This window comes from Vipera ursinii, assembly GCF_947247035.1.
Source record: "Vipera ursinii genome assembly, chromosome: 5".
Classification (NCBI taxonomy): Eukaryota; Metazoa; Chordata; class Lepidosauria; order Squamata; family Viperidae; genus Vipera; species Vipera ursinii.
The window spans coordinates 11400462-11427620 of NC_139518.1; the positions used below are offsets into that span (position 1 = coordinate 11400462).

At 40.3% G+C, this 27159-nt stretch overlaps 1 protein-coding gene across 1 annotated transcript in view; it reads right to left on the reverse strand.

Annotated features, from left to right (window-relative positions):
* KCNMB2 (potassium calcium-activated channel subfamily M regulatory beta subunit 2) overlaps window positions 1-27159 on the reverse strand; it is a 34770-nt gene that overhangs the window by 6771 nt on the left and 840 nt on the right. Inside the window, exons 2-3 of the mRNA XM_083363595.1 lie at window positions 17870-18040; window positions 4926-5121 (exon numbers count right to left, since the gene is read on the reverse strand). Of these exons, the coding sequence (XP_083219721.1) occupies window positions 4926-5121; window positions 17870-18040 (367 nt within the window). The remainder of the gene's footprint in view (window positions 1-4925; window positions 5122-17869; window positions 18041-27159) is intronic.

Sequence of the window (27159 nt, forward strand, 5' to 3'; positions counted from 1 at the left end):
GAGGGCAAAATCAAGAGGGAGGCCCATTCCCTCTCCATGTGAGGAGACCTGGCTTTGTATCCAAAGCTTCCTTAGCAATAGGGAGACACCCCCAGGATAGGCCAGGAGGAGGGGGCAAGGGGATGGTGAAAGGGCAGCTGGGCAGGACTAAGGTAGGACTTCCCTCAGACCTTCCCTCTCCTTCCTTCCTTCCTTCCGAAGAACAGAGTGGTGGGAAAATATTTGAGATGGGGGAGGGAGAAAAACAGGCAAGAAACACAACTGGGGAAGTGTCATCCTTCGTGAAGAATGAAGAAATATACCATTGCCTGGAAATGGCCAGCACATGGCCCTCGCCTACTTCACATATCCAGCTTGGTGGGCTCTATGGGAGGGGATGCCATGAGCAGTGTGAGAGTCGATGTTACCTGCGCATTGCTGCCCAGCCCCTAGCCTGCCCGGTTTTGGCAGGTAGCAGGGTGCTCTACTCACAGTGCTGAGAGGCTGAGCCGGGTGGCATGAATCTGAAGAGAAGCACAATGTTGCCCAATCCCTAGCCTGCCCGAAGTAGGCAGGGCCTTGTGCTGGCCACTTCCAGGCGATGGTGCATTTCTTCATTCCTCACAAAGGGTGATACCTCCCCAGCATGCGCCGAGGGGGCAGTGCCGACACGGCACGGGACGGTCCCTCGCTGTTTCCAGATGGCCTTGTGGAGCTAAGACTGAATGTATTTCAGCATAGATGACCACCACAAAATTGTACATTGGCTCCTGGCCAGCCTGGGCTGGGGCCAAGACAGTGGGGGCCGTTCCCTTACTGTTTCCAGGATGGCTTCGTGGGCCACATGAAACCACTTCATGGGCCGCATCCGGCCCCCGGGCCTTGTGTTTCACATGTCTGGGCTATGCCTTCCTGGCACTTTATATGTTTAGCAAGAGGCTGTCACCCACTGTGCTACTAAAGGTCAGTCTAGCTTTCTCCACACTATCTGCCATTTCTACAATTAACCTCATTCTTTCTTTTAGTTCTCATGGAATATTTGGATCTGTCTTACAACTAGACCAGGGGTAGGCAACCTTGGCTCTTTTATGACTCATGGTCTTCAACTCCCAGAATTCCTGAGTCAGCATAGCATAGTTGACTCAGGAATTCTGGGAGTTGAAGTCCATGAGTCATAAAAGAGCCAAGGTTGCCTACCCCTGAGCTAGACAGAGGTAAATGGGCTGGGTGAAGGGTCAGCAGCAGAAGCTGGGGGCCATGGAGAGGACAGCAGAAATCTTCCCAAATTCTCTTAGTGCCTCCTAAGTGTGCTGGACCGGCATGCTGGCTAGGGGAATTCTGGGTCTTGAAGTCCACATATCTTAAAGTTGCTGAGGTTGAGAAATACCATGCTAAGCTATAACCTCTGTGATTCACCAGTCTAAGCTGGTCAACAATGGTAGAGGCTGTAACACAACTCATCTGTAGAGCACGATGTGGAGAAGACAACCATGACCACATGGTTGGAGGCACTGAGAATATAGCATCTGCCAGATGACTCTGGTGTGCACGGACTGTAAGCCCATTACACACGAAAGCTGTCAGCATTTCCCAGCTCACAGAGTGATTGCTGAAATAGAACTGGTCTCTTTTTGTGTATGCCAAAACAATGTTTCACAAAGAAACAAGACAATATCAGACCGATGCACAAATCTGTTATGCTTGGCAGCAGCAATTATACATCTGCTGACAATCACAGGGAATGGGCTTCTGATTTTGCCCTATCTCAGGCAATTAACTGTCTATGTAGCAAGGACTTTTGTATTATTGTGTGACTGAAAGCAGATAATGAACAGATAGTTTGCTTGAATGCCATCCATGCAAAATCAAAGGACCTCCAGTGCCCCTTTACTCACACACAAAAAGACAAATGGCCATCTGGAGGAAAAATTGCAAATAACAGACTGGAAATGTGATCTGCTGAATAATATTCCATAGCTATCCACGCAGTCTATAGAAAGTGTGAATTCTTGTATTTATAATTTCCATTATATTTTCAGCATAAAAGGAAGTGGGCCTGTGGCCCATGTTTTCCAGACTACATTTTGAGTAAAAAAAGTTCCTAGTGTGCATCTAGCATCTTTAAATGGACATCAGCCCTGCTTGATCTGACTTTGTGTAAAGCACTTACCAAATTTATTTGAGTCAACTTAGCCTCCCTTTCATGGATCACACTAATGGTTTGCTTAATCATGCTTTGTAGAATAAACCACAGTGGCTCTGCCCATACACCAATCTAGATTACTTATGGTTTATAAACTATAATGACTTGCTTCACAAAATACTTGAAGCTGAAATCTAATGAAGTATTTATAATTTAGGGTGATGCATGAGGCCCATCTGGGTTAGCAAAGGGGAACTTTGCTGCAAGTTTAGATAATTGATGATAGAAGACAGGTTTTTTTTTGGATTTTTTTAAAATGGATAAGCCTATGTTATTAGGATATGTTATATTAGGGCTGGTGTGTGATCTGGGTTTAAAGAGAAAAAGATGCTTTCTCTGGGTACTTCCTTGAATCAAAAGTTATGAGCCCAGAAAAAGATGGGTTAAGGAGTTCACATGTGGAATATATGCATCCATGCTCTCTCTTTCCTATTCTTTCCTTGTATATTGCTGGAAGATTATAGATATAGATAGCACTTAGACTTATATACTGCTTCATAGTGCTTTACAGCCATCTCTAAGCGGCTTACAGAGTCAGCATATTTGCCCCCAACAATCTGGGTCCTCATTTTACCGACCTTGGAAGGATGAAAGGCTGAGTCAACCTTGAGCTACTCAGAATCAAACTCCTAGTGAGCAGTGAATTAGCCTGCAGTACTGCATTCTAACCACTGTGCCACCACGGCTCTTGGACATCTATATATATATGTTTTATATGTATATACTGTCTATGTTTTATGGGGCTGCTACAAAGAAGGGGTCAACCTATTCTCCAAAGCACCTGAAGGCAGGACAAGAAGCAATGGATGGAAACTAATCAAGGAGAGAAGCAACCTAGAACTAAAGAGAAATTCCCCGACAGAACAATTAATCAGTGGAACTATCTGCCTCCAGAAGTTGTGAATGCTCCAGCACTGGATGTTTTTAGGAAGAGATTGGACAACCATTTGTCTGAAATGGTATAGGGCAGGGGTAGGCAACCTTGGCTCTTTTATGACTCGTGGACTTCAACTCCCAGAATTCCTGAGCCAGCCAGTCATAAAAGAGCTAAGGTTGCCTACATCTGGTATATGGTTTCCTGCTTGAGAAGGGGATTGGACTAGAAGACCTCCAAGCTTACTTCCAACTCATTCTGTTATCCAGAATGTGTGTTTCTGCAGTGTTTCTCAATCATGGCAAATTTAAGCTGTATGGACTTCATCCCCCAGAATTCCCCAGCCAGCATGCTGGCTAGGGAATTGTGGGAGTTGAAGTCCACAAAATGTAAAATTGGTAAAGTTGAGAAACATTGCAATAGTTGGCTTACAGAGTTGGATTGGGGGACTAAGGAGATCTGGGCCAAGTATTCCTTTAGCCACAATGCTAACAGACCTCACAGGCTTGTTCTTAGGGTAGAGGAAGGGGCATCCCAATGTGCACTGTATGAAATATTAAAAACTGGCCCTTTGTTTTTCCCAAGTCCCTCTCCTTTGCCAAGATCACATACTTTTTTGTAGCCAAGGAGGAAAGAGCACAGGGAAAAGGACACAGATACAACTTTTCCTAGACTGACTTTGAATTTGGAAGCTTAACAAAAGTGGGGGTGTCAGAATTTTGGAATTGTGCAAGTTCACAATGGTTCTGCTCGTTCAAAGTCTCTTTCTAGTGCAGTCTATTTACATAATTTTAAAGAGAGTGAAATTGCAAAAACACCAACTTCCAGCCTTCAGTTAGCACAAGGAAACCCTTCCTTGAAAAGGAGCCTCACTGCAACTTTTAATCATCTAGATTATTCTTAGATTTGGGAAGACTAAAGGAGTGAAAAGCAATATATGGATTGTGCTCAGACAAAACTCATCAAGCTGTGAAAAAGCTTCATATAGCAAAGGGAAAAAGGCTTACTTTATACTAAACCTGATAAATTCAGTCTGTTAGGACTCTTAGGAGGACAAATGTTACAGTAGAGAGAGTAATTAGTTGAATACACAGTGTATGTGCAATTAATTGCTGAACTAATCTATTTTTAGGTTCACACAGTAAAGTAAACCATCATCTGACTTAATGACATTCACACAACACACTAAGACATCATCCTCCCAAACTAACCAAGATGAAAACTAACCAAGCTTAGTGTGCTAGGCAAATACAGTCACTCATTCCCTAATGGGCCTAGTCAAACTTATATGAACCTAACCAGTCCCAACAATTAAATAAATGCAGAATATAGATGTACCAACAGAAGAAAGTATTTGTAGTTCAGGGTTGAATTGTACAGTCCTTGGTGCTCTCTGAGCTTGGTTATTTTCTTGCGGACATTTCATTACCTGACTAGGTAACATCATGATGAAATGTCTGCAAGAAAACAACCAAGCTCAGAGAACACCAAGGACTCCACAAATATAGATATTTAATGCTACCCTTTGGGGAGCCACCAAATCACAGCAAAGAAATACAGAAAGCTCTAACTCTGGTGCCATTCAGTGGTTGTTTGGATTTTTGCGGTCCAGATATTGTATGCCTATGTTCTTAAGGCCACTATAGGCCTCTTTCAGATGTTTTGTCTGTCTTTCATGGTGTATACAGCCATGAGGACTAGAAACTTCAATTGGAAATTTAAAAAACACAGCTAGGGATTAAATTGCATATAGGACAATCTGATTCCATGTATCTGGACAGCCATGACTCAAAAAGTGGAGCACCCCGAATCTCATCCCTCCCGTCCCCGAATCAGTGCATTTCTTTTGACAACTGACGATGTTCTTACCTCAGAATTAATCTTGATGGTCTCTTCGGTGTGGTAAAGTAAGTACTTTTGCCCTGAAGAGGAAACATTGACATAGACCTGTAAGCAGGGGTACTGAGAGTTTTTCGAGCACTCCGGACCACAGCTGAATGAGCAGTTAAAGGTTTCCGTGATGGAGATATTGAGGAGTGTGCACTGGGTCTCTTCTGTCCAAACACTGGCAAAGAAAGAGGGATGAGCAACAGTGATACAGCTGGGTCATTTTTGACCCTGGATGCACAGTGATAGTTTGAAAGCCTTGCATATTTTAGATGTCCAGGCATATTCCTTGAACCTCAAAATGTTCTTCTGCAATCATTGTAGGTGTCACACATATGGAAACTTGACAAGTTACAGGGAGAAAACAAATGGTTGGCCAAATCAGAGAAAAGGACAAATATGCCCAGGGGGTGCAATTTTCAACTGTGAAGTCATCTGAATCTTATCACCAACACCATGACAAGAATAGCATGGAATTTTCTGCAGCTGACCTGATGCAAAGCAAATTTAATTGGGAATAAATGTTATTTGCTCATTGGAAAACAGAACAGGCCTTGAAAATAATGAATGTTACCAAGCCTTTAATAAGGTGAGAACAACTACACATTTCTTGGCTAACTATACTTTGACTAGAAAAAATAGAGTTTGTTTTAGTAGTAAAACAGAATCTTTGTAGTGGCAACAAGCATAAATCTAGGTATGGGTATTGTAATATTTATGACAAGACTCAGGTACTAGGTCAAATGTTTTCCACATGGAGTATTCATATATGATCTCCCAGTGATGGAATAATCCTAGAGTTCAGCTAAAAACATTAAAATTATAAAAATGGCAATTTCATGAGATGCTACCTCTTCAGAATGGCCTGTTCTCAGCAAGAAGCCCACCTGATAAATTTATGGCAAATTGGACCACTCCAAATAATGGCATTTATCACAGCCCTTGAACACACTTCACAAAAATGACTGCTAAATACAATGATATTTGTATTAACTATAAATACCACTGTATCTACCATTAGTTTTGTGTGTGAATGTGGAAAAGAACCACCTGTCTCCTATATGCTACGGTGCATACAATGTCCTTCGACATGTACAGTATGAAGACCACATGTTGGCGAGGGACAATGATATTGACATGGCCAGATCCTGGACGAAATGTCATTTAGTTTTAATCCTACCTATCTTACATCAGTCCTAGAGGAGATCAACCCTGACTGCTCTTTAGAAGGCCAGATCCTGAAGCTAAAACTCAAATACTTTGGCCATCTAATGAGAAGGAAGGACTCACTGGAGAAGAGCCTAATGCTGGGAAAGATTGAGGGCAATAGAAGAAGGGGACGACAGACAATGAGGTGGCTGGATGGAGTCACTGAAGCAGTAGGTGTGAGCTTAAATGGACTCCAGAAGATGGTAGAGGACAGGAAGGCCTGGAGGAACGTTGTCCATAGGGTCGCGATGGGTCGGACACGACTTCGCAACTAACAACATCTTACATACTTTTAAACATGCTATGTTTTTATGACATATTTTATACCTATTTTACTTCCTCATTGTTGACTGTTATTTGTCTAAAGCAGGTGTAGACAACCTTGGCTCTTTTATGATTCGTGGACTTCAACTCCCAGAATTCCTGAACCAGCTGGCTCAGGAATTCTGGGAGTTGAAGTCCATGAGTCATAAAAGAGCCAAGGTTGCCTACCCCTGGAGAGTTTGTGATGCTTCTGACATGAATAAAAAAAAGATTTGTACTAAGATCTATGTATTTGTATTACACATTCTGGTGAGAGAGAAGTTCCCTGAGCATGGGCTCCATTATGAGTCTGAAAGCTCAGAAGACGAAATTTCTGTTCCTGGAGACTGACCCAGATTGGATCCTGCAACGTTTTTCTGGGACATGTATATTTACCTTCATTCGATTTGCATTAACTTGGACATTGCTTCTTGGTCCTTCATTCTTAATAGACTGAGATAACTTCCAGCATTTTCTTACAGTGGAGTATTGCCTGGTGTAATATTAGGTTATTACAGTGTTTTGATGCAGAGCATAGCATGTAGACTATTATTTGGTTGCAACGTGAGTGGAGTCTCAGGAAGAGTCAACTGATCATAACTTTAATTGGCAGGGATGAATAATTAAAGATGCCTGAGAATAGGGTGATTTTGAAATGTAAATACGGGGGGGGGGCGTTAACTGGCTTTTGAATTGGATTTTATCTGCAAATGATGAGCAAGATGAGGTAAAGCCTCACAGTGATCACTGCAGAGGTTATTGAGGATGTGTTTCTCAAATCAGGGAGCAGGAGGGTGAAGGATAGAAGCTCATGCCTTCATTTTTAGATGTGGAATGGTGATTTGCAACACAGGGCTGTTATTACCTGTGTTTCCAGCTAATATGTTATCTCAGGATTTTGTCTGTGGGTGTTTAAAAATCAGAGCAGGTCACCAAATGATGCCGAGGGGAATGTGACCCTGGCAGAAGAAATAGTCAAATCATGGAAGGGAAGCTGCAGCCCACACTCGTGTAATGAAGCTATAATGAACCTTGTTTGTATGAGCAGGCCTCCAACCTGGTCAGAAAAAAGTAACAGTTATTAAGCATCTCTGGAGATTCTCAGTCATACAAGTCATGGTTGTCCCAAAAGTGCTTTTTCAAAAGGCAACTGGACTGGATGAGAAGCGAAATGTCCTCAAGGAAAAACAAAATCCAATTGCCTTTTTGAAAAACACTTTTGGGGTGACAATTATTAACAGAATAACAGAATTGGAAGGGCCCTTGGAGGTTTTCTAGTCCAACCCCCTGCCCATATAGAAGATCATATATCATTCTGGACAAATTGCTGTCCAATCTCTCCAGTGTTGGCGCACCCACAACTTCTGAAGGCAAGGTGTTCCACTGACTAATTGTTCTCACTGTCAGGAAATTTCTCCTTGGTTCTAGGTTGCTTCTGTCTTTGATAAGTTTCCATCTGCTACTTCTTGTCTTGCCTTCTGGTGCTTTGGAGAATAGGTTGACCCCCTCTTCTTTGGAAGATGCTATCATGTAACCCCTATCTTTCTCTTTGTTAGACTAGACATATCCAGTACCTGCATCCATTCCTCATAGCCTCCTGCTGCCTAATCATCTTTATTTCTTTTCTCTGCACCCTTTCTAAAATCTCAGCATCTTTTTTGTATGATGGTGATCAGAACTGTATGCAGTATTTTAAGTGTGGTTTTACCAGTGCAGTAAAATTAGTACTATAGAGGTACTAATACTTCATGTGATCTTGGTACTATTCCTCTCTTAATGCAGCCTAGAACTGCATTGGCTTTTTTTTGGCAGCAGCAGCACATTGATGGCTCATTAAAGTTGTTCTCTAGGATGCCTCCATCCCTCTCACAGTTACTCATGTTAAGCCAGTATTCCATGCCTGTATGTTGGGTATTTCTTGCTTAAGTGTAAAATCTCACTTAATGGATGTAGTTCCATTGAGGCCTACACGTTAAGTACAGTTGGTCAGCCAGTTATGAATCCGTCTGGTGGTGATGCTATCTATCCCACATTTTTCTATCTTACCAAGAAGTAGGTTGTGGTTTACTTTGTTCATTGGCTTACCGAAGTCCAGATATGTCCACAGAATTTCACTGGTCCACTAATTTAGTTACTTTGTCAAAGAATGCAATAAAATTTGTTTGGCACGATCTGGTTTTGAGTAAGCTATGTTTGCTTCTAGTAACAGCTTTGCTTGCTTCTAGGTATTCACAGACCCATTGCTTGATTATCTTTTCCAGGATCTTCCCAGGTATTCATATCAACCTGACTGGTCTGTAGTTTCTTGGATCATTTTCCTCCCTTTTTTGAAGATGGGAACTACATCAGTTGTTTTCCACTCCTCTGGTACTTCCCTGATGCTCCAGGATCTTTGAAAGATATGGTTCAGTGATTCCAAGATCACATCTGTCAGCTCCTTCAGAACTCTGGGAGGTAAGTGGGATGTAGTGGGATATGACATATTATATATCTGGTGTAGGAGAAGGACAGGCAGAGTCCTGGGATGGACTCAAGAGAATAATCAGCCTGGAGCTGTTACGTTCCCACAAGTGGCCTAAGTCAAAACCCTCTTGAATTCCATTGACTCTTATCCAGCACCAATTTAGTGCTGACTATTAATTAACCAGATTCTTGTATATAGGCATGAACTGAATCAGCTTAACTGAAATTTAACGTGTGTTCCTAATTCTTCACACCTAACATTAGGTGACTCAATAAATGTCAAATGTAGCTTTACTCCTCAAGCTTAGATGGATTGGATTTATCTATCATGCCAGATTTGTTTGAGATGAGGTAGGCTATTTTGTATTTCAATGTATTGTTGAGGTATAAGTCTCACTCCTTTTAATAGGTCCTTTTCCCAGGTAACAGGGCATAGACAACTTGTCAGGAATCAAATCCTTTGAACTGAATGGGATTTACATCTGAGTTACATTGCTTAGAATTCATTAACTGTAGAGAGTTGGACCATAAAGAAGGCTGAGCACCAAAGAATTGATGCTTTCAAATTGTGATGTTGGACAAGACTGTTAAGAGTCTCTTGGCAATCAAAGGAGATCAAATCAGTCAATCCTAAAGGAAATCAACCCTGGCTGTTCTTTGGAAGGACAGATACTGAAGCTCAGATACGTTGGCCACCAAATGAGAAGAGATGACTCATTGGAAAAGACTCTGATGTTGGGACAGATGGGAGGAAAAAGGAGAAGGGGACAACAGAGGATGAGATGGTTAGATAATATGATAGATACAATGAACATGAATTTGGACAAACTCTGGGAGACGGTGGAGGACACGGGGGCCTGGCATGCTGTGTCCCTGGGATTGCAGAGAGTTGGACATGACTTGGTGACTGGACAACAACAACAATAATACAAGACTTTTTGGGAGCATCTTCCTGGTCCCCATATGTGTGTTCCCCTCCCATTCAAAGTATGATGCAGTATTTGAAATGACGAGATTAATTCTGTTTATTCACGGTAGCGAAGTTATCCAGTTAAAACCATAGGATCAAGGACCCCATGATTACCTAACTGACTTTGCCGGAAGGAGATCACTAGAAAATCCCAGGGCTGTGGAGCAGAGTGAGAAGTTAGAGAAACAGCTTGGAAAAAGGAGATGCAAATCTACTTTTATATTCTTGCCACCAAAGCTATATGGATGTCTCTGCGCCATAGCCAACATTCAAACTCAATGGGCAGAAACTTTACTGTGGGTTTTCCTATGCACTTCATTTACTGAGCCATTAGTCCTGTTGTTTGATTTGCAAATGTAATCAACACATGGCCCATTAAGTCACTGCCTTGTTTCAGTCTGCCTAGTTGGAGAATGTGACAGTTGAATCAATGTTCCTTCTCTTCCCCAAGAATGTTTTCATACTAACTCAGCTAAAGCTCTGGATAGGCAGAGTGAACTATTTCTCTTCTTTCCAAATAACATGAATGTACAATTTGAAAACCACTGGCCAAAGGGGAATCCCCTTTTCTCCTTGCTGTAGAGTTCAGTTAGTCCTCGACTTATCACCATTCATTCAGTGACCATTTGAACTTACAACTGAATAAAGTGACTTATGACCAGTTTTTGCACTTACAACCGTTGCAGCATTCCCATGGTCACATGCTCAAAATTCGTATGCTTGGCAACTGGTTCATATTTATGACAGTTGTAGTATCCCTGGATCATGCGATCCCCTTTTGTGACCTTCTGACAAGCAAAGCCAGTGGGAAAGCCAGATTCGTTTAACAACCATGTTACCAACTTAACAACTGCAGTGATTCATTGAGCAACTGTGGCAAGACAAATCATAAGATGGGGCAAAACTCATTTAACAATTGTCTTGCTTAGCAACAGAATTTTTTTGGCTCATTTGTGCTCGTAGGTTGAGGACAACTGTAGACCTTCCATTAAGGACACCACAGAAACACAATGTGTGGGTCCTGGCAAGACCATTTTGGGTAAACATTGTACTTTGGAAGGGATATAGACTACTCCCACAGCTGGCAATTTTTTCCTCCATGTCAAACTAAATGAAATTAATTATTCCAGGAATTTAGCAACAAAAATAATAACGGGTTGTTTCATCTCACACCATCTCACACATTTGTTATCATCCGTATAATAACTAGGCTATGGAATTGGAGTGATGACAACTCTGTAATTATCTCTGTTTTCAATTTCTTCTGACATGCTCACTTTGAGATGAAATGACTTTTAGTTCAGGAGAGCTCTTGCTGGAGCAAATATTTTTATTTTTAAGGTGCCCAAAATTTTCTACTGTTTTTCTTGCCCTTTGGAAGACCATATTTGGCATTCTGATTGGTCAACACACTCTGCTTTTGTTGAATTGGGCAATAAGAGAACAGCAACCAAGCTTTTCAAGAAGAACAAATATTAATACTGGTTCCAGTTAGTCTTTTTGGACCTCGTAGCTCTACTACGTGTCTTGTTGTTGTGGCCGATGAATTGAGTTTTATTTTTAAACAGTCTTATGCAGTAGTAAACTTTATTATCAGCCACTATAATAAGACAATTAAAAACCTGAAGGTTTTCAGATTGAGCTTGACTCCTGATCTTATAGGGATAAAGGTAAAGGTTCCCCCGCACATGCGTGCTAGTCGTTTCCAACTCTAGGGGCCGGTACTCATCTCCGTTTCAAAGCTGAAGAGCCAGCGCTTCTCCGAGGATGTCTCCGTGGTCATGTGGCCAGCATGACTAGATGCCAAAAGCGCACGGTATGCTGTTACCTTCCCACCGTAGTGGTCTCTATTTTTCTACTTGCATTTTTACATGCTTTCGAACTGCTAGGTTGGCAGAAGCTGGGACGAGTAACAAGCGCTCACTCTGTTACGCGGCACTCGGGATTCGACCCGTCAAACTGCCAACCATCTGATCGACAAGCTCAGCATCCTAACCCACTGAGCCACCACGTCCCTTATAGGGATACATTCATGCAATTTTCTTGACAGTGATATTCATACATACATACATACATACAGACAGACATACATTCAATTTCTATAGCTGTCATTTAAGAATTGTGGCAAGAAGGTTGTAAAATGGGGCAAAACTCACTCAAGAAACACCTCACTTAGTAACATAAATGTTGGGCTCAATTGTGGTCATAAGTTGAGGACTACCTGTACAAAGTGTCCGTTAACATTTTATATAGAGATGAAACATTTCCTGCTTTGCCTGTGAACTCTGCCATTCATCCACACCACGTCCTTTGGCAAAAGGAGGATTTTCAAATGGGGAGCGGTACAAAGAAAGAGAAATCAAAGAGCATGAAAATAGTATCTGGTATCAAAAGTTATGATCTGCTTTGTTTTTTTAAATAATAATCATCAGAGAATATCGTCAAAGAGAACCAGACTTTGGGATCGCTTTCATAGGCATTTCCCTTGGATCAATAGATTTTACTATCTCATGTAATTCATTTTATGAGCACTTCTCAAAGCAATCAGGAAAATAAAAGAAACAAAAGAAGGGGCCGACATTTCCTCAGAGGTTTGCAATAAGATGACTGAGCTCATAGAGAACGAAGCTTGTATGAAAATCATTTCGGAGATTAAGGAAGCTCAGTATTTTTCCATTACTGTTGATTTTTACATCTGATTTTTCTTGTGTAAGATTTATGGCACATCCTTTTTAAATTGGGCCTCAGTAACAAAATGAAAGAGCAGGCAGTGTGGTCGGAGCCATACTAAAACAGGATGGGAGGTGGAACACTTGACTCTATGATAGAATATTTTTGTTTTTAATGTTTCTTTCTCTAACAGCTCTGTCTCTTTGTTAACCATAAATTTAAATTACAAGTATATTTTTTTATTATTATTTATTGTTAATACTTCATTAATGTACCTATAAAAATTATGTTTAAAATTTTCATTGCCTATTTCCACTGAGCTGGAACGAAATACATGTTTTCCATAAAAACATCGCTTTGAATAGTGCAAATTTGAATAATGTGACCATTTTAGTGTGATTAATTAAATTTAATTAATTTCTGGGGCTTTCTTAGTGAGGAAAACTGGTGTGAAATTGCAATCAGCATTCTTACAAAGAAAAATTGCAAGGAATTTCACCAGCTAGTATTAGGCACTGTTTGTGCTTTTTTTAACAGAATGATTGCCTTTTTAAAATAAAGTTGTTTGAGGTGCACCTAGTCAGCACTTATTGTAGGAGATGAGCAGGCAGAGCTGGGGGGGTGGGGGGTGGAGTTAAGCATGTCATCAGTTTAGAATTATTATGTTGCCACAAGCGGTCCAAATCTAATGTGAATTCTCTTGACCCGAATCTGGTGGCAATTGAGTGTTGAACTTTAGTTGACAGGATTAATGTTCGGCACAAAGAATCGGGACCATCTGTCAGATTGCAGCATAGAAGATTTATTCAAGACTGTACACAAGAATCTAGTTAACTAAAATTCAACAAATAAATTGGCACCAGATAAGGGTCAATGGAATTCAGGAGGGGTTTGACTGGGAGCGCTTATGGCAACATAATTATTCTAAGCTGCTGATGCGCTTAACTCAGCCCTTCAGCTTTACCTGCTCTTGTCCTACATCTATCCATAAATGGAACTTTGAAAGGATGTTGAAGAGTGGTCCAAAACAGCCATTAAAAAACCCCCACTACAGGTAACCTTTGACTTAACAACCATTCATTTAGTGACCTTTCAAAGTTACAACAGCACTTAAAAAAAGGTGACTTATGATGACCGTTTTTCACACTTCTGACCATTGCAGCATCCCCATGTGATCAAAATCTGGATGCTTGGCAACTGGCTCATATTTATAATGGTTGCAGTATCCCAAGGTCATGTGACTTTCTGACAAGCAAATTCAATGGGGGAAGCCAGATTCACTTAACAACTGTGTTATTAACTTAACATTTGTAGTGATTCACTTAACAGCTGTGGCAAGGTAAAACTCACTTAACAAATGTCTTGCTTAGTAATGGAAAGTTGTGGTTGTAAGTCGAGGACTACCTGTATCAATTTCCCCCTTAAAAAAAACCCCTATCAAAACCAATACAGTCCTGTTGTGTTTTATATTTTGATATGGATTATGAGTCATTTCAAAGAAAAGGAGATGGTGAAGTCACAGGTGAACTCTGGTAAAAAATCTGAAGACGTCTGAAATGGTTCTTGTGGTAAGATTCGGGTCTATATATTCACAAATTAGATCCTGTTAATAAAATTCTGCAAAAAACCAAGCCTTGCTTTGTGAGGCAAGGAATCACCTTCTTCCATTATCACTTTTGCTTGTGAGATGCATACTGTAACTGCTTCAAAAAAATGTGTGAGGAAGAAGCAAAAAAAAAAAAGTCCTCACATGAAAAAAAAATCACATAGTCGCCCAAGAGATCAACGCCACCAAGGCATAAATCAATTTTCTCAGATGGAAATAAAAATGAGCGCAGGCTAAAATGAAAGAGACAAGTTCAGGGTGGAAGCATATGATATTATATCAAGATGATTTCAAATTGAATTGGAGTAGTGTTCCTCTGCTTATATAAAATTGTAAACTTATTTGGTTTCTTGTCAGGACTTGACTGGGGCTTTGAGTCAGGGAACTTTAGTAAGGATGCTTTTGTGTGGAAATGGCTTTTTCCTTAGAATGTAAATATTTCATGAACTTCATAGATAACCGAGGTGAAGGAGATGGCGCTAAGATAATGCATAGCATTTGAGGGCAATTTACAACATTTTGATGACAAAGAATCGACTGAGGTTTTTTTTTTCCAGAGGCTGCTCTGTTTTTCTATCTGTGTACCGTAACTCCGCCTATTTCTAACTGTGAAGGAGAAAGAGTGATCTATTTTTGATTACAAATACATCCACCACCCTGCACTGGCCATCAGTAATAGCTTCTCTTCATAGAACAGTGAAGAATTTCTTCCAAGAAAATTATCCTTTGATAGTCTCATATTGAATTTGTTGCTAGGACAAGCAGATGAAAGACAAATCATGTGAAATAACCAGAATGAAGCAAAATTGGGACAATACCAGGACCTACATTAAAAATAAATAAATCACAGGACAATATGCAAACTTCCCAGTTCTATACAGGTAGTCCTTGAGTTACGACTACAGTTGAGACCAAATTTTATGTTGCTAAGTGAAACATTTATAAAATGAGTTTTGTCCCATTTTACGACCTTTCTTGCCACAGTTGTTAAGTGAATCACTGCAGTTGTTAAGTTAGTAACACGGTTGTTAAGTGAATCTGGCTTCCCCATTGACTCTGCTTGTCAGAAAGTCACAAGAGGGGATCATATGACTCCGGGTCATTGCAACCGTCATAAATATAGAGCAGTTGCCAAGTGTCTGAATTTTAATCATGTGACCATGGGGATTGTAAGTGTGAAAAACAGTCATAAGTCACTTTTTTCACTGCCGTTGTAACTTTGAACGGTCACTAAATGAACTAGTGTAAGTCGAGGACTAGCAGTAATTCTTTAAGCAATACAGAAAAAAAGAGAGGTAGAAGGTTCCAGAATTTAGTCCCCTGGAGAACTTCTATTTTTATCAAATATGTTGATTAGCCAGCAAAGAATGCACTGTCATTATGTCTAAGCTTTCTTTAAATCAATTTATGAAACATGAAAAAAGTGGCTATTTTTAGAACTCCTACACCTTCCAGTTTTAAGGTTAGCAGTTTCAACATTGTGCTCAGTTCATTCCGATGAAAATATGGATGGCTTTTAAGATGAGCATATACTGTATATCCTTAGCATTGTTTTTCAAATAGAAAAAAATATATAGTGCCTGAAGAGGCAATGAGAAAAATGAAGTAGGGAGCAGATACACATATTGCCTCTCAGAGTTTTAAAAAGGTCTCAGGTCAATAGGACATGTAGACAGTGCAGATAAGCTCTCTTGTTGTGACCCTGTTGTGTTATGTGATTAGTACATTAAGAAAAACACAGCTACAATTTGTTGTGAGACTTTGATTAAGTTTGGTAAAGGTTGAGGGAACCACAGGAAGGGAAAGATGATGGAAAAGGTGACAGATCGTTAATGTCCTTGGAAATATTAGAGGTTATCATTGAAGAGAAGTCAAGCATATGTCTTTACAGTTATCAGAAGTTGAATGTGACCTAAGAAACTTAGAAGACCACATTTAGACATAAAGTTTGCCCTAATGCATTCTGAACCATGACTGGAGCTTATAGACGCTTTTGACAAGTATGTCACTATGCCAATATAAAAGTTGGAATTAGTGGTACAACAAGTGTTTGATAAGTCTCAGTTAGTTCTGATTAATTTTTGCTTTGTTAGAGCTATGCAAAAAAATACTTGAGACTGTGAGATCTTATCTGCATTGCTTATTTGTCCCATCATCTGGATGGACCAGAAACTCTTTATTCACCTCCTCTCATTGCAATTGAGATCTTTGGATACATTTTTCTCCTGTGTTTTTATGTACTCTTTCCTTTCCGATTGATGTGCTGTACTTTGTGAAAGTCTAGTCACACAGTTGTGGCTACTTCACAAAAGAATACTCCCTCAACCATGTGAGTGGTTACCCTGGAGAAGAAGCAACGGATGGAAACTAATCAAGGAAAGAAGCAACCTAGAACTAAGCAGAAACTTCCTGACAGCTAGAACAATTAATCAGTGGAACAAATTGCCTCCAGAAGTTGTGAATGTTCCAACACTGGAAGTTTTTAAAAACAGAAATGGTAAGGTTTTCTGCCTGGACAGGGGGTTGGCCTAGAAGACTTCCAAGGTCCCTTCCAACTCTGTTATTGTGTTATTTTACTAGCAATGTTACAACAACATAATGGTTATAACATTTGCTTTGTACATATTTAGAAGGTTGCTGGTTTGAAGCTTTAGGGGAAACTTAAAAAAAGATTTTCCCCCCTGTTCTATATACTTTTCTCTGGGCTTTAAGGACATTCTTTTAAGGCTATTCTGAAAGCAGACAAATAAAAAAATGGAGAACCATGTAGCATCTACAGCATTTTCAAGAAATAGAATGATGACTGCCTGAAGACGGCTGTAAAAATCAATTCCAATTCTTGACCTTTCATACACATTGGAAAAAAATATATGAAAGCAACTTGTGAGTGAGTGGGCAGCCCAAGAGAAGAAATGAACAAACAAGTAAGCAAATGAAGAAAGAAATATATCTAATGTGAATCATGTAAATACAGAGATATTAATACTGGAAGGTATTAGGATTTGAATAATGAAAGCAAATTGAATAATGAAATGAACAGATGTTTCTTGTGCCTTCCTTTCCTATTTGTTAGTTCACCCTTTCCCAATTTCTGCAGCTCTCCAGAAATATTGGCAATACAGTTCCTAGAAATTTATATCAGCATGGTCACATTGGTGGAGAATAATAGGGTCCATCATCCTAACACATTGCACAGGCATCAGGCTATGGAAGGCTGATGTAGTCTAAGGCCAAACTTCACATTTGCCTCTTGTATGTCTGGAAAGATTCTGGAAAGAGTGCAGAGAAGAGCAACAAAAATGATTAGGGGACTGGAGGGTAAAACATACAAAGAATGATTACAGGAATTGGGTATGTCTAGTCTAATGAAAAGAAGGACTAGGGGGTGATGTGATAGCGCTATTCCAATATTTGAGGGGCTCCTACAAAGACGAGGGGATCAAACTAGAGAAGCAACCTAGAACTAAGGAGAAATTTCCTAATAGTGAGAGCAATCAACCAATCGAACAGCTTGCCTTCAGAAGTTATGGGTGCTCCATTACTGGAGGCTTTCAAAAAAGAGAGTGGACAACCATTTGTCTGAACAATCTCCTGCTGGAGCAGGGGGTTGGACTAGAAGACCTCCAAGCTCATTATTCTACAGTATGTTTTATGTTCTATATTTTAGATCTTAGAATGCTATCAGAAGAAACACAAGGAATTTACCTTTGCATGTATGATCTCAGCAGGGTGATGCCCAGGAGGAAGTACATCATAATGGAGCACACCATCATGGCCAGTCCCAGGAATATGGCCCGGTCCTCTCCTGCTTTGAGAGCGGTGACTGTTTTCCTTTTGTCCAGTAGATCATGATCCCTGATTTTTTGGTAAATATTTCTGAGGTTGAAAACAATACATTCTTATGTGGAGTTCACACTTTAATCAATAAACCCTCTAAAAGGACTGTTTGCTCCATTTCCAGGGCCTGCCTCAGGGGACATCACAGCTTTAAGATTACCGCATTGGATGTTTTCTAAAGATTTTCGCTAGGACCTGGTAGGGGAAAAAAATAATCACCGGCATCCAAAACACACGAAAGGCTTTCATTGGCGGAATGATTTCAAAGCTCCTCTTTCCCCTTCTTGCCTCTGTTTTTCAAGTTCTAGCAAGGAGCTTTTTGCAAGAGATGAAATGAATCTTAAATCATTCACACCAGAGGAATTTTTTGGAATCCCCAGAAAAATGTGTGATGTGACTGAAGAAAGAATAGTCAAAGATGTGTCATTCCCTGCTTTACTTCCTGGTGGCATTTCAACAATTTAGAGTTCTTAGGGCTTGCCCTTCGAGATATTCTGGACACTTAATTGACCCAGAGAGGAGGACAATAGGCTGATTTAGGCATAGAGGTTAATATTTCCTGTGAAAAATGTGATCTGTTATTCTACCAACTTCTAAAATTCTACATTTGAGTTCTAAAATGATTACTGTTTTACAGGTAGCCCTTGACTTACGACCTGTTGAGATGCTTGGTGGGGGATGAGGAGGAGGGTGTGGGGACCCAAGGGGTAGGAAGCAGGCCCAAGGGCTTGTGGGACCCTGAGGCAAGGGAAGTGGAGCATGAGGTGTCTCAGGGAGTAGGGAAGACCTTGGGAGGTCCAGGGCAGGCAGAGCTGGGCCTGTGCTAGGCCTCCCAGGGCATCCCCCAACCCTGAGGTACCCCATCCTCTGCTTAATGTGATTTTTAAACAACTGCATCAGAGACAACAGGGTTGGAGATTGTTAAGCGAGGTAATCATGTGGTCTCCTCGCTTAATGACTGTCATGCCTTGTGACTGAAATAGGCAGAGTCCATTACAACCATGTATCAAGGGCGATCTGAATAGACTTTATATTTTATAATATTATGGCATTTTGTAGGGAAAAGAATTCAGACCCGGGTCGATAGAGATGCTCTGAACCAGCCAGGCAGCCTCGTCTCTCCAAAAAAGCCCTGAGCAACTGCCCGCTGAACTTTTATTCACCTCCTTTTTCTGAATACCAAAAACAACATTACATAAACCCCATCAATCTCAAAAAATAGGATACATAGTGATAATTGGATACGTAGTGAGAACTACTCAGGTGCCTATGAGATCATTACAAAAACAAGATACTAAAAGATATATGTGAAAGCTCTATCATAGCATTTCCCAAACCTCCCACATGCCATCCTGTGCGAACCAGGAGAGTGTGCTCATCACTGTAATTCACGTAGAGGCCGATAAGAAACGTTTGGGAAAGCTGAAGGTTGGGAGGCCAAAAAACTGGCCGTTCCCACACATTTATTATAGCATTTTTAACAGTATATAGTATTTTGTAGTCTGTCCATCTGCATTAAGGTCTTTAATTTAGTACAAACATCTTTTTTTTGTTCTCCTTTTCAGAGATATTTCCTCATGCTGGTGGCCATCCCTAGTGTGATCACTTGATCAACATCTTTGGTGCCAACTTATTTCTAGCTTATTTCATGGTGTTCTGGGTTTGTGTTAACCTAAAAATGATGGTCTATCTATTATCTATCTATCTAAGGAGTTCTTGGTGCTTTCTGATCTTGGTTGTTTACTTGCAGACATTTCATTATCCAACTAGGTAATATCATCAGTGCAGGTGAGTATGGGGTTTGCTGCCTGTTTATATGCAGTAGCTATTCTGCCAGTTTCACTTAGGCAGTGGTTTCCCCCCCCCCCTTGGTAATATCTTGATCAGAGTGTTCTAATGTGTTTAGATAAATCACTCATCAATAGACACAGTTACACACCATTCGAAAGAGACATATAAATATAAAACCTAGGAAGGAAACAAAAAACTAGAAGACATCTTCCCCACCAACATTCAGATAAATAAATATCACACTAGACAACGAGGCACAAAAACAACACGTTATCAAGGAGCCTCCAAGGAGAAAACCACAACCTCCCCAAAACTGGCAAGGAAAGCTACTATATATAAATAGGAAGCAAATTCAAACTCATTTGTATGCACGATGGTATCTAATTGGATAATAAAACATCTGTAAGCAAACAACCAGGCTCAGAGGGCACCAAGGACCCCACGATCCAATCCTGAGCTATAGATATTCTCTTCTATTAGTATCTATCATCTCTCTCTCTCTCTCAAATGAGTTACAGCATGAGTTACACTATGTCTGAGAAATCCCACATTCAAATATTTTTATGGTATGTAAGGGCAGGACATGAGCAGACACATATTTTCTGCTCCATCTACTCTAGTGAGTTTTATATTTTCCCATCAGCACATAGTGTACAGATTAGCAATTTTGGAGGAGTTAGGGACACATTTGGAATTTTGATAAGACGGGACAGTTGTTTACTTACAAAATGGTTCCCAGGGTGAGCCTGGGAACATCAACGTACCAGAAGGGGAAAATGGCTGTTCCAAGGATGTGCTGCCAATAACAAGAATGCCAAGTGGTTGTGCTTTGCTTTGTAGCAGGACAGCTTCCTGGTTTCCTTTTTAAAAAAATCATATGTTTGCATATATAGAAAAGGAACACGGTGGGAGGGGTGTTAAGGCCCGGCCCTGCCTAGACAGTTGGATTGTTTATTAAGCTGAAGTGTTAGGTTGAATCTCAACTCCACCACTCAGTTATGGTTTTGTGCTGAGACACAAGTTTAGAATTAAGTGGAACAAATAAGGGGTTTGTAATGTACGTCTGGGGAGATTCTCAGTCATCTGGGTCATGGTTGTCCCAAAGGTGCTTTTTCAGGAGGCAACTGGACTTCCCTTGTTTTTACTTTGAAGACGTTTTGCTTCTCATCCAAGAAGCTTCTTCAGCTCTGACTGCATGATGGGGAGTGAAAGGATTTATACTCCTTGCAGACAGCTGGTCATTTGCATCCTTTTAGCCTCAACAACTCTCCAAAAGAATGCAAATGACCAGCTGTCTGCAAGGAGTATAAATCCTTCCGTTCCCCACCATCCAGTCAGAGCTGAAGAAGCTTCTTGGATGAGAAGCAAACGACTTCAGAGAAAAAACAAGGCAGTCCAATTGCCTCCTGAAAAAAACATCGTATGGTTTATAATGTATGTGGCAATGGCCCTGAGAAGCAGAAGGGAGAGCCACAGGCTGGACATCTGCAAGTAAAAGATGTCTTGGCCCATTGAAGGAAAGGAGGGCATGGGAAACAATTCAAAGGAGACCTTCCTTTTTACTCTCTGAAAAAAAAATACTTTCACTCTTGCAAGATTCTGTTACTACAGGTAGTCCTCGACTTACCACAGATTGTTTAGTGACCGTCCAAAGTTGCAACATCACTGAAAAAAAAGTGACTTGGGACCGTTTTTCACATTTGCAACCGTTACAGCATCCCCGGGGTCACCTGATCAAAATTCAGACACTTGGAAACCGACTCACCTTTTCCAGCCTTCTGACAAGCAAAGTCAATGGGGGAAGCCAGGTTCACTTAACAGCCACGTTACTAATTTAACAAGTGCACTGATTCACTCAACGACTGTGGCAGGAAAGGTTGTAAAATGGGACAAAAACTCCCTTAACAAATGTCTCACTTTGCAACATAAATTTTGGGCTCAGTTGCGGGTCGTAAGTCGAGGACTACCTGTATAACCGTACAATAAAGATAGAGCTAGCATTCCTGGCTATGCTTCTTGTCTGGAGATCCTGGTGGGGCTTGCCGAGATGAAGACAACTTCATCTCTGCTTTTCTTGTTCTCCATAATTTGGAACTCAGTGGCTGTGTGGAGTGAGCTCTGATTTCTTCTCCCCTCACTAATGGTAGCCAGTAACACGCAGTGGAGTAGATAAAAGGAGGAAGAGGTAAATGTGTGATATTATGGATAGACATGATGTGCTGACTAAAATATCAGAGAGAGAAAGGGAGGATGGTACACAGATGGAGTTTCTGGACAGGATCTCCATGTTATTGTGAAGGTGTAACTCTGTCATAACGCAAAGATGCTTCTGCTGAAGAACTGCTTCATGCTCAAAATACTCTGGCCATATTTCAAAGCAATCTCTACACTGGTGTTTCTTAACCTTAGCAATTTGAAGATGTGTAGACTTCAACTCCCAGAATTTCTGGGATTTGAAGTCTATACATCTTCAACTTGCCAGAGTTGAGAATCAGTGCACTATGTACACTGTGTACACTTCCCATGTGTACCTGTGTGTATTGTTTGAAAACATGAAAGCAAATGTTTTGCTCATGTCTCTGTGTGGCTATACAGCCTGATCCAATGTATTCAGAAAAACAAGCCTGCATATATTTAGACATGCTGTCATACCAGCCTCCAGTTTGAGCATCAACACTTCAAAATAAATAGATTGGCTTAATTCATTTTCAAGTAAGTACTGGTAGCTTTTATCTAGCTTGATGTGTATTATTGTTATTTTATTCCTGTGCTCATAACTTTTCACTACACTGCTTCTTCCATTACTTGCAGAAAATCCACAAGCATTATTCCACTTCACTGCTAAGGATTTACTGGAATGCGTGCAATAAATGAACCGACTCTTGAAAAACTCGCTAACCTTTCCCCAGCTTGAAATGAAATTCATAATCAATCTATCTCATTCCTTTATTTCCCTCTCCTCAAAATATAGGACAACAACAACATAACCTCTCCCCCCAGTTTATAGCAGTATCTATGACACCATCTTCATTCCCTTAGGAGAGGAAATGTGAACAAAATAAGTAAGTGCCCCATGGCTCTGTGACTATTTATCAAATTGTATTTAATTGTAATGGCTTGCTATCGGTAGATGCGTTGTTACCAAATGAAAGCAGGCAGGAACGGCAGCAATTGTCATGCTGTTCTGGAACATTAGCCCATCACGCAACATCACTTGTGTCGCTCTGCAGACATAAAATGGGCATGGCGCAATCAGTCAATAATCCCACCAGAACACAAATGTGATTCACATGGACGATTGAGAAATAAGATGGCTAATTGAAAAGGACGGCCATGTCATTTCCACAGGAGGCTATGAGGCATGAAATGGACAGAGGAAAGGTAACAAATAAAAGATTAAATCAAACAAATAAATTGTAGGAGCCCCAGGCAGTAAGGCGACTGAGGACCTGCGCTACATGTTAAGAGGCTAACTGGAGTCTGTGGATGTTTAATTTGATTCTAGAAAGCCAAACTTAGTAGAAAGTTTATGCTTAATAGAAAGTCTCTACTGAGAAGCCTGTTGATAGGTTATCTCAGAAAGACCGTTAGTTTTCAGGACCCAGGGACAGACTGTCTCTGAGTATTTGTTCTCTTGTCCTTTCCTAAAGCATCCAGCTATGTAGCTATTGATACATCAGAGAGCAGCGAATTCCTCTCTCAGGTAGTTATGTATATACTCACAGAAGGGCATTACTGTATATCTGTCTTCCTAAGTCTCCTCTACAGGCTGAACCACCAGAGTTCACTGTGAAGGATCATGTAAGTTCTCAGTAGCTTATTGAAACAATTCCAGCAGGAATAGAAAGCTACTTAAACTCTGGTAAACTCCCAGAGTGAAAAATGTACTTTTCTGAGAACCCAAACACACTAAGTATAATTAGGTATTGTTATGTAAACAATACAACCCCCCTCCTGTTGTTGTTCTGCTATGCAATTGCTATTGCTAAAGCACATTGATTTGTGCTTCAAATTGTAAGCCGCCCTGAGTCTTCAGAGAAGGGCGGGATATAAATGGGATTAAAATAAATAAATAAATAAAATAAAATGCAGTAAAAATGATTGGATAAAATTAACAAGATTATCATCTCTGAGGCTGTTAAGGCTCACCCACCCTGCAGTATCTGTCTTTCCAAATGGAAGGTACACTTGATTTTTTTGGAGGTTTAAAAGCTTGGACTTTTTCTGGTTATTGCAGCATTCCGGTTGTCTTCCATTTTGCATTTTATGTTGTGTGTGTGAGAAATCAATTGATGATAGGATAAGAAGGAAGGAACTGCTATTGTTTTATGTTTGGAAAACGAGCATACAGTAGATAAATGTGGCAAGAGGAATGCCAAGTGTGAGTCCCATATAATACAACAACTTCCAACCTTATATATATCCAGATCAGATTATGGATTTGGGGAGAAAAGAAAAGAAAAAGAAAATCCTTGTGGTCTTGGGTGGAAATATCATCCTGTGCATAAAAATTATCTGATGGTGTTCTGTGCCTATTGAACAATAACAAAAGAACAAGGCATGTCCAAGAGTGGCTTCCTTTAAGTTAATTTTCTCTCTTGGGCCCTTTGTAGCATTTAGAAGGTGAATTACATAACCTGACAGCTTCAAACAGCCTTTGGTGTACCAGTTGATGTTTCCCTTTTAGGAGACATGGATTGGGAAAACTAAATAGCAATGGCCTGCTTCTTCTGACCAGATATGTCAAGCACAACATGTGCACCACAAACATGATGTTCAGACTTGCAAACAAAATTACTTGAATGGATCCCAGGTCCAAGCATATGTCAAGAATGTTAGTGTTGAGAAAAAAAAAAGGATGACGAGAAAGTAAAGTTTACAGTGTCAAATTGTTGAAAAATTAAAAGGCTGCAGGTGTAGATGATGTAATTGGACAAAGGTTAAAATGGGGCTGTGGTTTTGTTCATGGCTGTGTGCCTTGTTTAGCACGTTTAGGGACATGGCATCCATGCCACCTTGGATTGAGAAAAAGGACAAGGAAGAAAAGGTAATTAGACTGAGTGGGTGGGGGTTAGTTTGTTAAATGGGAAAATATTTGATAGAATTTTGATTGAAAGGGTGTAAATGGTGAGCAAATTTTGGGAAGGGCACTGCACCTTCGTGCCATGGGATTGTACAGACCAGATTCTTCAGGTTACTGAGATACGTATAAATACGAGAAAGAAATTTATTGTATGTTTGTTGAATCTTATGATAAAGAGAATAGGTGTCAATTCTGGAATGCTTTCCATGATTATGGAAGTGAACGATGGTTGCTGAAGCTAGAACAGTAATTTATAGTGGAAATAAAGCATTTGCTTCATTTATTATTTATTTATCACTGACATTTCTATGTTGTTCCACTCTAAATATGCACTGAGCATGCATGAGGAAAAACAACTCACTACGGATTTCAACGCGGCAGAGAAGCATCACATAAATAGGTGAGGCATCCTCGTTTGTTTCATATATTTACCGATAGATGAATGCAGTGACATTAGAGATATGCTGATTGGGGACATTAACATGCATGTATATTTGCATGTACATAATGCTGTGTTGTTGGTGGAGAACATAAATGATTGTATCAAGGAGTACTCCTTATTTAAAATGCATCTTTGTTGGCCCTCATTGCAAATATGTTATTGAAATTCAGCCATGCACTCTGGAGGCTAAAACACAGCTAACAACAACAACAAAAGCCCAGTGTGTTTCTATGTAGGAAGAATCAACACCACAGAAACAATATTTATTTTTAATGGCCCAGGATACATGGAACAAGGAGCATTGTACCTTAGATGCAGTGGTTGGCTTTTGTACATTTCCTGATCCCCCCCCGACCCCCCAGTATATATTTTCCTAGTTAAAATGCAGCACGACAAAAACATATTCCCACTTTACCTCCACATTCCACAGGGAAGTTCCGATTACAGCAGTCCTTGGAATGAATGTCTAACTTACAGACAACTTGTACTTACAAATGGGCTGCCTACTATTAAAAATTTCTTGAACCGATAGACCACTGAGACATGCCTTGCTTTCATGAATCTCTGAAGCTACATGTTTTTAATACAGGTAGCCCTTGATTTACGATTGAGCCCAAAGGTTCTGTCCTAAGTGAGACACCTGCTAAGTGAGTTTTGCCCTGTTTTACGACTTCTTTTTTCTTTTTTTTTGTCACACACTTGGGTTTGGCTAGTCTAAAGAAAAGAAGAAATAGGGAAGACATGATAGCAGCATTTCAGCATTTGAAGGGCTGCCACAAGGCAGAAGGGATCAGGTTGCTCACCAGAGCACCAGAGGGAAGGACAAGAAACAATGGATGGAAACTGATCAAGGAGAGAAGCAACCTGGATTTAAGGAGAAACTTCCTGACAGTGAGGACAATCAATCAATGGAACAGCTTGCCCCCAGAAATTGTGGGTGCTCCATCACTGGAGATCTTTAAGAAAAGGCTAGCAATCACTTGTCTGAGATGGTGTCTTAAGCGGGGGGCTGGACTAGAAGACCTCCAAGGTCCCTTCCAGCTCTATTCTATTATTATTATTTTTTTATTTTTTTATTTTTATTTTTATTATTATTATTATTATTATTATTATTATTATTATTATTATTATTATTATTATTATTATTATTATTATTGCAGTTCTTAATTTAGTAACATGGTTATTAAGTGAATCTGGCTTCCCTATTGACTTTGCTTGTCAGAGGGTCAAAAAAGGCGATCACATGACCTTGGGACACTGCAACCATGTAACTATGAGTCACTTGCCCATCTTCTGAATTTTGGTTACATGACCATGGGGATGCTGCAACAGTTGTTAGTGTGAAAAAGGGTCACGAGTCACTTTTTTTCAGTGCCGTTGCAACTTTGAACAGTCGTTAAATGAACGGTTGCAAATCGAGGACTATCTGAATGTAGCTTGCTTTCAGTGGTTCATGAAAACATTGATTTGCTTTAATATCTTGTCTGCTGCAAGAAGGCGAACGCCATCTGCCGTTTTTAGTAACAGGCAGTCCCCGTTCACAAGTTCCGAACTTGCATAAAATTCAGCTTAAAGGCATATTTAGGGACAGATCTTGTTTTTAACCTGGGGACCGTCTGCGATTGATGGAGGAGCTGGAAGTGAGCAGAGAAAAATTAGAATAAATTTCTCCCAACCTGGTGATCTGTAGACTCTGTGAATTATAACTGCCAGAAATTCCAACAATCATGGGAGATGAATGGAGTTTGGGCCCCCAATTTCATATGACGTTAAATAGCATGATAATAATTATATTATATCATGTCATATTTTAAGCCAATGTGGAACTTTTGTCATATTTGG